Below are 14602 nucleotides of genomic sequence, written 5' to 3'. Positions count from 1 at the left end.
CAGAGCCCCTCCCAATCATGCTCTATGAGACACAGCTGCGCACGCACACACACGCCCCCTCTCAGCACTCAGGCACACATGCACTCAGAGAGAGAAAAAGAGACAGAGACAGACGTGGCCGGGCTTAGAGGCCGCTAATTCAAATTCTGTAAGTCTCACACATTTTTACAGCACATTGTGTGAGAGAGGACAAGTTTCTCTACAACTGTGGAAAAATTCATGCGTCTAGAGCTTAAATTGTGGCTGGGAGGAGTGTGGAAAGACAACAAATCTGGAGTTAAAAAACGGCTCTCTGCCACTCTGAGCACTGAGGCTCAGTGGTTGTCACGGCAACTTGAGCTGGTTGCCCATGACGATAAGGGCAGACAGACAGGGGCGACAGAAAAGCGGAGAAAACGAGCCATTTTCTGCCTCTGCACTCCTCTCACGTTTGGGCTTCTCCTGAGAGAACGGTAGCTCCTATCAGAAAAACAAAGACACCGTGAGCGCCTTGAGGACTTCCTGAACGATTTGGTGTAATTTTGTGTTTCTACAGAATATTTTGTGGACACAGTCGCGAGTTGAAAACAGGGCTCCTTTATGCTCTCTCCGAAAATCTTTGTATTGGAGTGCATGGAGAGCAGAGACAGACGTGGCCGCGCTTAGAGGCTGCTAATTCAAATTCTGTTCATCTCACAGATTTTTCGAGCACATTGTGAGAGAGAGGACAAGTTTGTCTACAACTGTGGAAAAAATCATGCCTGTAGAGTGTAAACTGTGGCCGGGAGGAGCGTGGAAAGAGCAAAAACCTAGACGTTTTTAATCGGCTCTCTCCCACTCTAGCGATGATGTCACCCACTCTAGCCTCTAACTGTCCACGCAATACACACCCATTGAAATCAGAGAATTTCTCCAAAAACGCTCATGGTCATTGATGAGGGATTACTCAAAAACTACACAAGTTATCAAAACGTGGCTTAATACAGCAATAGACAAGACTTGTGTCTACAATTTAAAGTTTAATTGGAGTCTCTAGGTGAAAGTATGCCGGAGCAGTAGCCATTAGAAAAAGGGAAAAAAAAAATTCGTTTTTCGAGCTCCTCCCATTCATTTCTTATGGGAAACGAAAACGCGTTTTTCGCGACTTACGTCGCGAAAAACGCGTATTCTGTAGAGAAAAATAATAGCACGCCGATCCCGATCGAGACGCACGTTTTGATATAACATTTGCGTGGGTGCTCCCAAAACTGTAGGAGGAGTAGCGGTCCAAAATTTGACACGGAAGAGGAAGAATAATAATAATAATAATAATAAGAAAAAACACGCAGGATAACAATAGTGCTCGGGGCTTCGCCCCGAGCACTACTGTCTACAGCTTTGCTGTAGGCAGTAGTGCTCGTGGCTTGCCCCGTGGCCCTAATAATAATAATAATAAGAAGAAAAAACACGCAGGATAACAATAGTGCTCGGGGCTTCGCCCCGAGCACTACTGTCTACAGCTTTGCTGTAGGCAGTAGTGCTCGTGGCTTGCCCCGTGGCCCTAACTAGCTAGTAGTTAGGACTTAGGAAGGACTTCACGTAGAAAGTTAGTGACAGATTTACAAATATGTGCAACCCAATCCTGAGGCAGATTTCACGAGGTTAGATAGCTTTACAGTATATCTCAGCCTGAAAGTTACTGTTCAGCATCTCTTGTGACTGACTTCTGTGTATCGTCTATCTATCACCTGACAGAGAGCCCATCCATCCCGCCCCACACCCCTGCAGAGGTTAGCATGAGCTGATGGGGACCCTGGAGCATGTAGAGATTCATTGTCTTGATCAGGGACACCCCAGCAAGGCGGAAGCTTTGGTCTTGAACATTTGCCTTCTGGTTTAACTCCCAGCCCTATGGGCCACACATTACACATTCATCTGAAGACCTGGACAGGCTGTGTCCACTGTTAATTTCAGCATTGCTTCAGTGCGCATCATGCTTACACTGAATCCAAACTACTTCGTCTGCCATGAAGCAATGAAGAATTTCATTGCACTGCCAAATACAAATATAGGGAAGTCACAAGATCCTGTTTGAGAAGGATTAGATCTCATTTTTTTCTTATTAAAGGAAAATACTGTTATCAAGCACTGTATGCACCGTATTAGACTTGTTTCAAGATAGCAGGCCTTGATTTATATTAGCAATATATTAAATCTATCTTTCAGGTAGAGCTGACAAGATATAGTTGCTTACATGGATGATTCACTGATATCCCAAAACGTCTGTTATGGGAAAGCTAGATAGCTTATTTCGAGAATAAATTCATGAGATATATACCGGTTCACTTTTTGTGAGTAAGGTGCAAAAATAAAGAGTAGCCTCACTACCACAAACACAGGACTGAAAACTCCCATCACTCCCAAACAGACTGACAGGTCCTTTAATACAGGGTCTCACGGCAGACAACAACTGAATCCAAGTTATTAATGTTTGCTGATGCTGTTATGGTTTGTTTACATCAATGTGGGGGAAATTCAGGCCTTGTGAAGTGATGCAAAGCTCTGTGGTGTCGTTTATAGAGCCTTAAAACTAAATTGCGCATTCTGTCAAGATTTCTCTGATTTAATAAAATGATGTTTTTATATTGTACCATGATATTAATTGTACAATGCTTTAAATTTTTTAGTGAACGACTAATATAGCTGTCATTTGTTTCATGCAAAGAATTGTGTCTGTCCGTCCTTGAGGCCAGTTTTTACCATTGTATTGTCTCACTATTGTGCCGGTGAACTAGTCCCACAGCTTTTAACTCTGCTTTCAGCTGAAAATTCTCAGAGGCCCTCCTGACAACCTCTTCTAACACCCCGTGCTTCAACTCTACCCCAAGGAGGTTGTTCACCATTTTCACACCTCTTCTTTGACTCCATTCTAGATACTGGTGTTGCTTTTGACAGAGAAAAAAATAGAACACATGTTGTTTTGGGGCATTTGCTGAAACAAGTCATGCTTGAGAGAACAATCTCATTCTTTAATTCTAGCTGAGCCTTCAATGGACCAAGTCCTCAATCAGAAAACAAGTCTCAAACCGTTGATCCTGTGAACTGTGCTTGTCTCTTAAGTGCTTTTACAGTACTTAAGGTGAAGGCCAAATTAAATCTTTCAAAATAATTTTAGGAATACAGAACACCAAGACTGCTTTTGGCCTGAGTGTAGCAGCAAACGCCAGCGCAGTGCTCCATTTTCATTTTAAATTTCTGTGGCCGTCAGTCGTCCTCGTTCTTCACATCAGACTGGGACAGAGCGTGATGCTGCTACAACTTTTAAAACACAACATGTGCCGTAACTCCCAAATTCAACAGCTCAGCCAACAGCAGCCCTCTCCAGAATGTCTTACAGTGTTCTCTCTAAGACTTCAATCATCTGTTTTAAGGACAGGCCATCAAGTTTGTTTATGTCTGTGGAGCTTAGTCACAGAGACTTGATTATATGTAAACATTGTAAGGCAGTTATTTCCGTTGTTGCTTACGTCTGTCCTGCTATTCTTGTTGTCTTGCTTTTGTTATTGGCCGTACGGTCATAAGAACATTTGTTTTCAGTGGCTGCAGTAGCTGAGAAAAAGTCTTGACACTCGCTCTGGAGGCATTGCATCAAACTCCACCCTTACATACTGGTGAATTAATCATTTCTATGAACAATTGAATTTTGGAGATGTAGCAGTTTTTCACTTTGCAGCTTGGCCGGAAAGTGAGAACTGCTGAATCCTCATAAGCACTCAAGGACATCAGTACCCCGGAGCCTTGCCTGGGTGGGTCTGTCTGTTAGCAGTTAGCGGTGTCCCCAGCCAGCCTTTAGCTCCAAGGGCGGTCTCTACAGCGATATCACTGGGCCAAGTAAGCAAGGACCTGCTCCCAGATGCTTGAGTGGATGAATAATGACACTGTAACACAGCTTCTCTCTCTCTCTCTCTCTCTGGTAATGAGGAACAGAAGAGCAGACCCTCCCTGAGGCACAGCACCTGGACTGGACTGCCTTCCTGTCTACCTCAACCTCTATCTCTCTCAGGAGATAGGCAGGGAAGAGTGAGACTTTGGCCATATGCCAGGCTCTCAGTCTCAGTTACACTCAGTCACACTCAGTTTGGTCTAATTGTGAAATTATGAACATCTTATAAAGCTACTGGACCATGTTTGAGCCCATCAGCGCCCTAAAAATGTTTACAAAAACATTTCTTAACTGTGCATTTTTGTGTCAGGCATCTATCGCTTAAAATATATACTGCCTGGCTTCACCCCCTCCACACCTATATGTTTCTCTTTCCCTCTACTTCTCACTTCTTTCCCTTCAGAGAGGCTTTACCAAGTGGAGTCAATTAAAACTGTACATCTAAGTGAGAAATGTCTGTTTGAGGGTGCGTGTTGGTGTGTACGGTTTCATAACTGCGCTCTGTGCTTCTTTGTGTAAATGTGTGAATTTGTGGTATTTTCGAATGTGTGTGTGTGCAAATGTCTGAGTGAGCATAGAGGCGGGGGCTCCCCTGGGGCCCGGCAGTATGGCGCTGTAGTGCTGCACACTCCTCTTGTGAAAACGCCTCCAATGGGACTGGGACAGCTGTGGCCAACCTATACTGCTTCATGGGCCATAACAAGCCTCACGACACACACACACATACACGTATACACACCTATTACTGCAATCCTGGCAACTCTGTCTGGCTGTCTTTCCTTGTTTTGTCTGTCTGTCAAGAACTATCTCTCTCTCTCTCACACATACACACACAGAAAAATTCTCCCTATTTCTCTCTCATGCAGTCTCTACCATAAGTGATGCTTCCCAACATATGTGTAGGTACATTTTTCCCATGTTTCATTCATACGGCCCACTCTTTCTGCCTCCCACGGAGCAACTTGGTGTCTTAGTCAAACACGACTGCCAAGTTGCGGGGGGGGGGGGGGGGGCTTGTCTGCAAGTGTGAAAGGAGTTATATTACAATTGTAAGGAAAAGGTCACTTTCCTGTGTTTTCATGACAAAAGGACCAAATCTATCTTCAAGTTCATATTCACACAAATGCAACAACAGAGCTGGTCTTTCTTTTAATTTCATTTATTTAACAGTCACCAGATGATGAGATACATTCTCTTAAAAAAGAAATAGACAACAAAACTGTTATTATTATTTTGAGATTTTAAAAACTATTATACAATATTCTTAATATATAGATTTTGTACAAAATAAAAGTCAGTAAAAGGGGCAAAGGGAGAGTGACATCTTAAAAAACAGAGAAAAAAAGAGGAAGGGGATAGGAGTTGACTCAAACAACTACCACATTTAGGAGTGACAAAGACCAATCTCTTTTATAAATAAATATAGGAAAATTAGACATCATATATAGCTCTCTTTCCAATAGCAGGGCATTGCTAAATGTCTGTAGCATAGGTTATAACATAACTGCTTTGTGAGGCCCATTTGTGTAGAAAATTCAACTCATTTTCCACATGGAGATTAACTGGAACCAGCGCGGCTAAAGGCCCTGAAATAAAGGTATTTACCTCAATAATGGGTCTGATAGTCTGTGCCATGCTTGACCTTTGGCTGTAATAATTACCCCAACCCCACCCATACCCCCCTCTTTTCCTTTGTGTGCCGTACTTGATACAGACCAAGCACAGGTCTCCTTGAGGGAACTGGAGAATAGGGGTGTCCTCTTTTTTTCTCTCCCAAGGCCAGTGAGAAACAAGCTTCAGACTTCCCCACTCACAAACACAGAGACAGTTGAGCAGAGCACATGTGGGAGGGGTGCACGGTATTGGAGCATAGGAAGGTCATACTGCACAACCAACATCATTTCACCATTGAATTCCATCCTTACAATATGGATATTTCAGCGCTGTCCTCGTTGGTCCTTAGAATTTCAACAACACAACAACTACTACAAGACAACAGAATAAACACACAAAAAGTGGATGTGGATGGTTGTGGGGCATTACAACGCTGTTTGACATAGACTCATGCCACTCAGATTGGCTGATTGTTTTCTCCTTAAATCTCTCCCTTTGCACCTGTTTGACTATTCGAAACTCAGGGTATAAGCACTGAAAACATGGGAACACAAAATACAGAAAATGGAGATGATTTACAATACGAATACACTACCTGTTTTCAGACACACACACCCAAAGAGCATGGAAACTGAGGCTAATGATTGATCCCACCGTAACGAGACGTTTGTTCTATTCTTGTCTCCATCTTTTCCTTTTTGTACCCTCTGTGAGCAGGCAAGCGGACAGTGACATTGGCCCTTCTCAGAGCAGGACAGCAGGCAGAGTGACTTGGCGTTAATCACAGTTTTGTCTCGCTTTCTTGGCACATTAAGTTGGAGAGGCGAGCAGCGGCCCAGGCAGCCGGGGTGAGAGATGGGAGGACAACGCGTTAGATTCTCAATAATGACGCATCGCCGCCGCATCACTTTGGAGATTAAAAGCAAGATGCTGAATTTCAATCAAGCCACATTAATGGCTCGGTGTGAGGAATGGTCACTTTGTCTCCACTGGCAGGCAGAGAGCGAGAGACTTTGAGATGGAGAGAGAGAGAAACTGGGACGAGAAGCCCAGGTGAGACAAGGTGATACGGCATTTTAATTCACCAAATTGCTTGCTAGCCAGTAATGATAGAATCCATTTAATGATGTAGTGACAATATTCTCTAACCAATGGCAAAAGGGCACTGACAAATGTTACATGCAAGAGAAAAGTCAAAGCACCAAGGACTAAATGTCTGTGAATAACAGGAGTGCTGATGTAATTAATAATTAATTGGATCTGATGAATTTGAATGTCATTATCGTTGAAACAGGCTCCAAATCAGAGTTCCATCTAAATATATTGTATAAATCCATTCATTCCATTGTCAAATTCTGGTTAAATCTAATAGTAGTTTATTAATTCACATTTTAAGCTTGGTGAGTGATAAGGAACAAGCAATGTCTGAAGTTTTGAGCTAACACTGCGTTTGAAAAGCCAAGCATCTAATCACAAAGCTAAATTTACTGTCCCCACACTGACAATAACAACGTATGAAAAAAGGAGTCTAATTTTAAATCATTGCCAAGATCTGACACTTTATCAACGGAGCTTGTGATTTCCTCATTTGTTGCCGTCAGGTACTGCAGCCACCTTACAAAACATGCCAAGCTCTGCCTGAGCTGCTCTGTGAATGCCTTGCACTGCGAGATGTGACCCACTTGCAATAAAGTGCATTGAGAGTTCAGTTCTCATGTTTGATGAGAAGCGATGTTGGGCAAGCACAGCTGAGAGATTGTCATCACAGTATAGCTGATATGAAGAAAAACCAAATGTGACATGAACTAGATCTCTCGTGGGGAGGGGAAATCAAAAGAGGATAGGGTGACAGAAGAATTGTCAAGACAACAAAGAGAGACGGGAGTGTTGGTCCTATAGTCTCTGTGTCAAGTCAGGAATGTCACAGTTGAGCACAGTGCTTCATGGGTAGGGTAGTTCATTCAGAGGGTAGGATGTGTTGTAGGCTTCAGCCAGGCACCCAGCTCTGGTTGCTATGGGCTTGCTGTGGACCGGCCAGACCGCTCATTCCCATCCCCATGGTCACACCCATGCCCATACCCATGCCGATGCCTACCCCCTGGGCTAGGGAGCAGTCAAAGTTAAAGTCCATCTCCTCCCCAGAGTCCATAATGTCATGGAGGAGGATGGACTCCACATCACAGTCCAAGCTACCGTGGAACATATCAATGTCCAGGTCAGCCGGAAGTCTCTCATGGGGGTGTGGCTGGTGATAGCCATGGTAGTTGCTACCAACACTACCACTCCCCATCCCCTGGCCATGGTGGTATGGTCCGTTAGTCATGCCTTGGTGTTGTTGATCAGGGTAATGATTGTGACGGGGGTGCGGGTGTGGGGCAGTGGCCACATGGCAGGAGTCCTGGGGCATGCCAAGCATGCCTGCTGGGTTTGGAGGAAGGGTGGTGGAGGCTGGGAGGTGGGCATGTGATGGGGGGCTGTACAGGTAGGGAGCTTTGTGATTGTAGGTGTGCAGCTGATTAGTGTTGCCGCGTGGGGTCAGGGCCGCAGCCCGGGGCGGTGTGTGGTTATGGCTCTGGCTGAGGTTGTGACCGTTGTGAGCGAGGCTGTGAGGTGAGTTGTGGTTGTGGTTGTGGTTGTGGTTGGTTACATTGTTGTGACTATGAGTATGGCTGTGAGTTCTGTTATGGCTATGAGCTGAGCTGTGACTAAGAGGTCCATTGTGGCTGTGGCTGTGGCCATTGTGGTGGCCAGGGTGGTGGCTGTGATGGTTGGAACCTACTCCATTACTAGCTTGACCAATCATAGGATGGCTTTCCCTCTCCTGCCCCAGCATCATGTCCTTGGAACAGTACTGCTGCCCAGTTGGACCCCCTGTTAGCAGACTCTGCAGGGCATTGGTGTTGGAGTACGTCCGCATGGTTCCAGAGAAACTGGCTGGCTTGTTCTCCTGAATGGTCTGCATGGGTGAGTGGTGGCATAACATCCCCATGCCTGTTGCACCATAGACACCTGCACCATAGGGGCTCTGTCCCTTCACTCCAGAGCTGTACTGGTAGACTGGGGTTTGGAGCTTATGTCTGCCAACAGCCGGATGCTGTTGGTGTTGTTGCTGAGGTGGGCGATGGTGATGATAACTATCCTCCATCAATTGCTCATCCAGACTGATAGCACCCGTCAGGTTAGCCAGCTGAGGCAGTTGCTCCAAGGGAGGACAGCGATTTCCTGCCCCCATGGATGGAGAGCGGGCACTGGTCGGTGAGGGGTAGAGGTGGGGAGAAGTGGAACAGGACAGACCACCCTCCTCTGGTTCCTCTGGCTCTCCCTCTGCAAGGATAGGTGACAGACGCCCACTCAGGGTAGAGGCTGATGAACTAGCCCTGGAATGGAGGTCTGTCCAAGCGTCAAACTCTCCATCTGTCCCAGATGCACCTCCAGCTCCTGGGAGGCCTTTCCGTGGTGGGCTGCCATGATCGGGCGAGCCCTGGAGCCCTACCACAGCAGACCCTGCCCCTATTCCAGGGCGGCCAATCCTCTTGCCTCTGATGCGGCCTTTGCTTTTCAGGTATTTTGTGCTGTTGTCCATGGAGACTGCTCGCCGGCGGGGGGCCTTGCCCATCTTCCCTCCATCTGGGTTCAGCATCCACCAAGAGCTCTTCCCTGTTCCCTCATTTTGCACCCTGATAAAACGTGTGTGGAGGGATAGGTTGTGTCGGATGGAGTTCTGCAGAGAGATGAGAAAGACACACAATGAGAGGTGGATCAAATTAAACTGTAATATATATCACATTAGTTCTCATTTGTACACAACTGCTTTTCTGAGGTGAACGCTTAAAATGAGTGAAATTTGCATAAGATTCATATAAAATGTTCCAGAGGAAAATAAGAATTACTGACATCAAACATAAAAATCAACAATGCAGACAAACCTAATCACGACCACAGCTGTCACAACTGCTTATAAATCATTCAGTCTACACACAGTTGTAGAAAAAAGGTGCCAAATTATCAGGTCCCTTCCACATCTAATATTATATCTACAAAACACACAGAAGTAGATACACAACCCCCTATGCAATCAGTGTCAACCAAAATCAGAAAATTGAGCGCACATTCAAAACACAAACATGTTCGAAGGACAGCTACAGCTGGCACGATGCAAGACCCTTTCAGCCTCAACCAACCTGAAACGACCTGAGACTCAGTCTTGAGACATTCTCCTTATGTGCGTCAATCCTCCCACTTTCATTTCCATCAATCCATCTGTCCTCCTCTACTTCTCCTTTCAGCCGGGCTGATGTAAGCTGCTGTGGTTGGGCGTACTGTATGTTTGAAGTCAGTGCCAGTCTGGCTTAGTGCCAGCCCTGTCTCTTTCGCTCTCGTAGCTTGAATGGGGGGATGTATCGCAAGATTGAGCCGGGAGCAAGGCAGGCTAATGGATGTATCCCAGCCTCCGACATCTACCTTCACTGCCTATCTCCCTTTCCCTCCCTTGTTCTGTCTTTATCACTATCCCTCATTCTCTTTTGTCACTGCTGCTACATATTTAGCAAGCTGATGTTCCTTTTTCTTATTTCATACACTTCTTTGCGTACAACAGTCATTTTCCACTTCTGTTTTCAGTCTATACCTCTAGACCTTCAATTATAGAGTGCGTCACAAATTACTTTCCCATTATCCTCTACACAGGCATATACAGTCACTGACTCAGTAATACAGAGGACAGCGTTCTATAGTGTTTATTATCATTTACATCTTAAGGGTTGCTGAATGCTGAACGTTCCTGATGTGCAACAGTCTGTCGTTGTCGCAATTCTGCTCTTTGTTGTGCGTGAGGCATTTTGATGCTCAAGCAGGAAAATATCAAATCAAAAGCACCTCCTGTGGTTTAGGAATATACAGGTACAATAGATTGTTTCAGATTGAGGGGAAGTCGCACTTCCACCATCTCCTGTATGTTGCAGATTATTTGTATTCACACAGAATTGCACGGCAGGGAAACAAATAAATCAAATTGCGGCGGAGAATACATAAATGGGAGGCGAACTGAATTCAGGTGATCTGTGAATGCCTCCTTGGGTTATCTGGCTGTGACACCTCCGGCATTGGGTAACCATGGCAACCGGGTAAACGTGCAACAGCAGAACTATATCATATTGTGGTGAGAGTCAAGAGAGAGAGATGGAGGGAGAGTGGGGGATGGGGGAAAGGATGCAAGAGGAGGCGGTTGTTTGATGCTGCTGCTCCAACACTAAAGAGCCTTTCATCTCGGCAGTGCAGGTCCGCAGGGGATGCCCGCTCCCTGCTTCTGACGGCTTCTCTACGTGCCGCGCCAACTCCCTGTCTCACCCTGGCTGGATCATCCACCTATCATACCACTCCAAATCATCCCCATCAAGTCCTGTGCATGCCTGAATTAAAACATATGTAAGCTTTCATGCCATTCCACCACGGCCCGTTGAAAATGGGGCATCTTTCAGAGAGCTGAGCCACTTCATGCTGCAACTCTGTGTGACCTGTCTGATTCAAATCGCGATTTATCCCTGTATGAGGGAAGAGCAGCCCCATTGAACTTGGAGGGATTTGTCATCATCCCAAACCCTCTTTATCTGATGAATCCACCTGCTAGAGAGATTTGAGAGATTTCGGACAGTGGCCAACCATGGCATCATCATCATCATCACTAGCTGATGGCTTCCTGTCATGTAGTTTTCCACCACATGTTTTTCTCTGTCATCCTGTTTGTGTGTGTGTTAGAGTCTAAGAATAGCTCAGGTTGCAGGTGGTTCCACTGTGGGTGTGGTTCCGTCCGCCTCCTGTTCCCTGAGTTTGAGTCAGGGGCAATTTGGCCAGCCAATGGCCCTCACGCCCCCGAAACAAGCAGTCACTGCTAATCCCCCTCCATCCCCGAGTAATCCCAGACAATCCTGGGCTAATCCCAAGTTGATTCAGGGGCACTCCCAGCTGGGTGTCTCACACAGAGCCATGCCAGGTCACCACAGACACAGCGGGCAGCCCAGATATGCTATGATCCAATAGTAACACGGCATAAAGGAAGTTTGTGATGTGTGACACTATAAAACCCTTATAGGATGTAGTGTTAAACTACTCCTATTGTTTGTGTGTGTACATTTTAGTAGATGATTTCTGAGGTAGTGAGCTGATGTGAACCGTATTCTTGATGCCTCCTTCGAATCAACTACCTTTACTCTGTGTTCTGTCCTTGAGGGTTGGCTTTGCCACATTTTTACCCCTACGGGTTGAATAGAATAAAATTGAAAACTTTATTATGTATTAAATATTCATAAAATGGAAATTCTCTTTCAGCCCCCTGGCTTGCTGAGGCAGACAGATGAAGCCCACAGAAACATACAGTGACAGAGAGGAACACACACATCACACGCCTGGGTCCAGGAAGCTGCCTCCTATTCAAATCATAGGAAAGGACTCTAAATAATGAATGAACCAGTGGCTGGGCTTATACTGAGAGATGCACTGCCTGGTCCCATAACACTGAAAAGAACAGACAAAATCATAAGTACCAGTGTGACTTCCTTGTTTTGTTATGAGGGACATCCAACCTTGTCCTCAGTCTACAAACACAACTAAATCAGGCTAGAAAGGGTTAATTTGGCCATACAGGAAAAGAGGATAAGCGTAATAGTATATGGACCAGTCAAAGCCAATTAAGGTGAACACTGTTCTCTTGGTTGCGGGAAAACAATCAGCTTGGGTTCAACTTTCATTAAGGCCTTAAAGTCCTGATAGCTGATTTAGATATTTAGACAATAGAGACCAAGCTGCAGCATAGCCCTCTTTGTCCTCAGATTTAAAGCTTAGGCTCATTTTCGAACAAATCTGACATGTTGACACTTTTTTCCACAACACACAGGTGGAGTGAGCAGTAAGAGGTTTTTCATTGGCTCAAGGCAGGAAGTAAGGTCTTCAAACCAAACAGACCCATTGTGTGAATGTGGTCCAACAGATCACTGCTCAGTATTTGTTGATGGGCAGAAACAGGTTCCTTGTATTCATCCATTATAGACTCTTTAAGAACCATTAATTTAGTTCTTGGAACTTACAATACCCATCAATTGCTCTACTCCCTTCTTCAATGCAAACTCTGTTTGATTCAGGGACAGGAGAGGTCTATTTAGTGTTGGGAATCAATGAAGTTTAGTGGCTATCAGAGCTGAGGCTTAGCACACATCAAGGTCTGACTAACTACACAATCCACCTGTATTATGAGGCCAACATAGGTGGTCAATATATCATGTCCCCACTGCTCGAACAACAATGTCTAACCGCCACAGACTTGTGAGTTAAGCGACTGTACCCACTTGCCCAATTGGCTTGGTGCCCAATGTGTCCCCCTGTTTCCACTCCCAAGATGTCAGTCATGCATTAGCACTGGGAGTAGATGTGGTGAGGGGGTAGGGGTTGTTATGTTGAGCCCCATGGTTCAGCTGGGATAACCTGACTGGCATGGGGGCAGCTGTGCTGGAGGGGTACAGCAGGGGGTGGAGGCACTTGGGGGTAAGGGGTAGGAATATAGAGGGACCGCAAGGGGCCCCTCATAGCCACACAAAGGGGTGCCCTAAAAATGCCCCCCACTCACCCCATCCCCCTCCATTTACCCCCCCCATCAGAACCTACTCTGGGGTTTTCCCGCTCACACACCCACACACATGCTCACACACAGAGGGGCAAGGAAACAGGTCAAACGGTTTATAGGGCCCATCTTGTGGCAAATGTGCACTCATTCAAACAGAACTGAGTGAGGAACTAAGGACTGTGAGTGGGGTCTGGGAACCAGCAAAAAGAAACCACTCACCCGATTCAAACAACCTCAAGGGTGCAGCAGCGTGGTGCGCTTGCCCAGCTAAGAACACAGCAGCTGTTCTTGTAGTGGCACCGGGTAAAGCCGTTTGCCACACTCGACTGGTATTACCAAACCATTTCATGCAGAATGGAGCCATTATGTATTGTCAAAGGGTATCCCTCTATGGTGCACATTCATTTGATAAGCCTAAATCAAGGGGGAGTAACAGAAGCACTAACTGTGTTTATTGTGATGCTGTTTTTGCCTGTGCATAAGGCAGGAGGGATCAGGGGGAGGGGAGATTTCAACACAAGCAGTTTTGTTCAGCACAGGAATGAGTTTTGTCAGCTAAGCCTGTCTCCAGGCTATTGGTGGAAATTAGCGCCGGCTAAATATTCGCTTTCCATGATTGATGTCACGGCTCGCGTTGTCCCTTTGAAGGGAAATAAAGAATTTAGAGCCATGTGGATTAATAGGGACAGGGTAGGGGGGATTTTATGTGTCTGAGGGGGACTTGAAGAGGGACTGAAGGGCCTAATGGTTGCACAGATATGGCACAATGGAGCTGAGACGATACGGTGTATCAGAGAGTGAGAGAAGACAAGTGAGACTATGACAGTGAGTACATGGAAGAAATTGGAAATTGCTTGTGTGTGTATGTGTGTAAGAGAGAGAGAGAGAGAGAGAGAGAGAGAGAGAGAGAGAGTGTGTGTGTGTGTGTGTGTGTGTGTGTGTGTGTGTGTGTGTGTGTGTGCGAGAGAGAAAGAGAGAGATGTAGCTATTTGCCTGAGAAGCCCAGAGTCAGATGATTAAAATCCCTTTAGGAGGCTTCTTTAAGAGAGACAGATGGGCAGACAGGCCTGTTTTTGGAATGCAATCAAATTGAAAAGATTAAAAAGGAGTCTCTTTTATTAGGAGGTGAGAAACAGTTACTTCTCTGCCACATGTCATCATCGCCTCCACCGCAGTGGTCACGACTGCATTGGCATGCAAGGCACATTACAGCCCTTGTTGGTGAAGAAATAAACCTGGGATTAAGAATTGCATCTCTCTCAGTGGATCACTGCGGGGTCTCTGAGGATTGGCAGCATTTGTAATCTAAATTCTGAATTCTTGTTGAATGAATACGATTTACAGAAAAAGGCAAAAACTTCCAGGCTTATATTTCTTATTGGATCATTAGAGAAACTCAGTCTAACTCAAGGACTTTACATTGATAGCTGTCCTATTACAGACAGAACTTTCACCTAATCTCTCAACGCCAAATC

The 14602-nt window shown here is 45.6% G+C and overlaps 1 protein-coding gene across 1 annotated transcript in view; it reads right to left on the bottom strand.

Moving 5' to 3' along the window:
* Positions 1-5048: 5048 nt before the first annotated feature.
* The window catches only part of LOC143324659 (forkhead box protein O6-like), a 31538-nt gene continuing 21984 nt past the window's right edge, over positions 5049-14602 (bottom strand). The window contains exon 2 of the mRNA XM_076737349.1: positions 5049-9236. Coding sequence (XP_076593464.1) covers positions 7503-9236 — 1734 coding nt within the window. The 3' untranslated portion in view covers positions 5049-7502. The remainder of the gene's footprint in view (positions 9237-14602) is intronic.

The sequence above is a fragment of the Chaetodon auriga genome, chromosome 8 (genome assembly GCF_051107435.1).
Source record: "Chaetodon auriga isolate fChaAug3 chromosome 8, fChaAug3.hap1, whole genome shotgun sequence".
NCBI classification, from domain to species: domain Eukaryota; kingdom Metazoa; phylum Chordata; class Actinopteri; order Chaetodontiformes; family Chaetodontidae; genus Chaetodon; species Chaetodon auriga.
The sequence above is the reverse complement of the archived record's forward strand: the minus strand, read 5'-3'. Positions and strand labels throughout refer to the sequence as shown.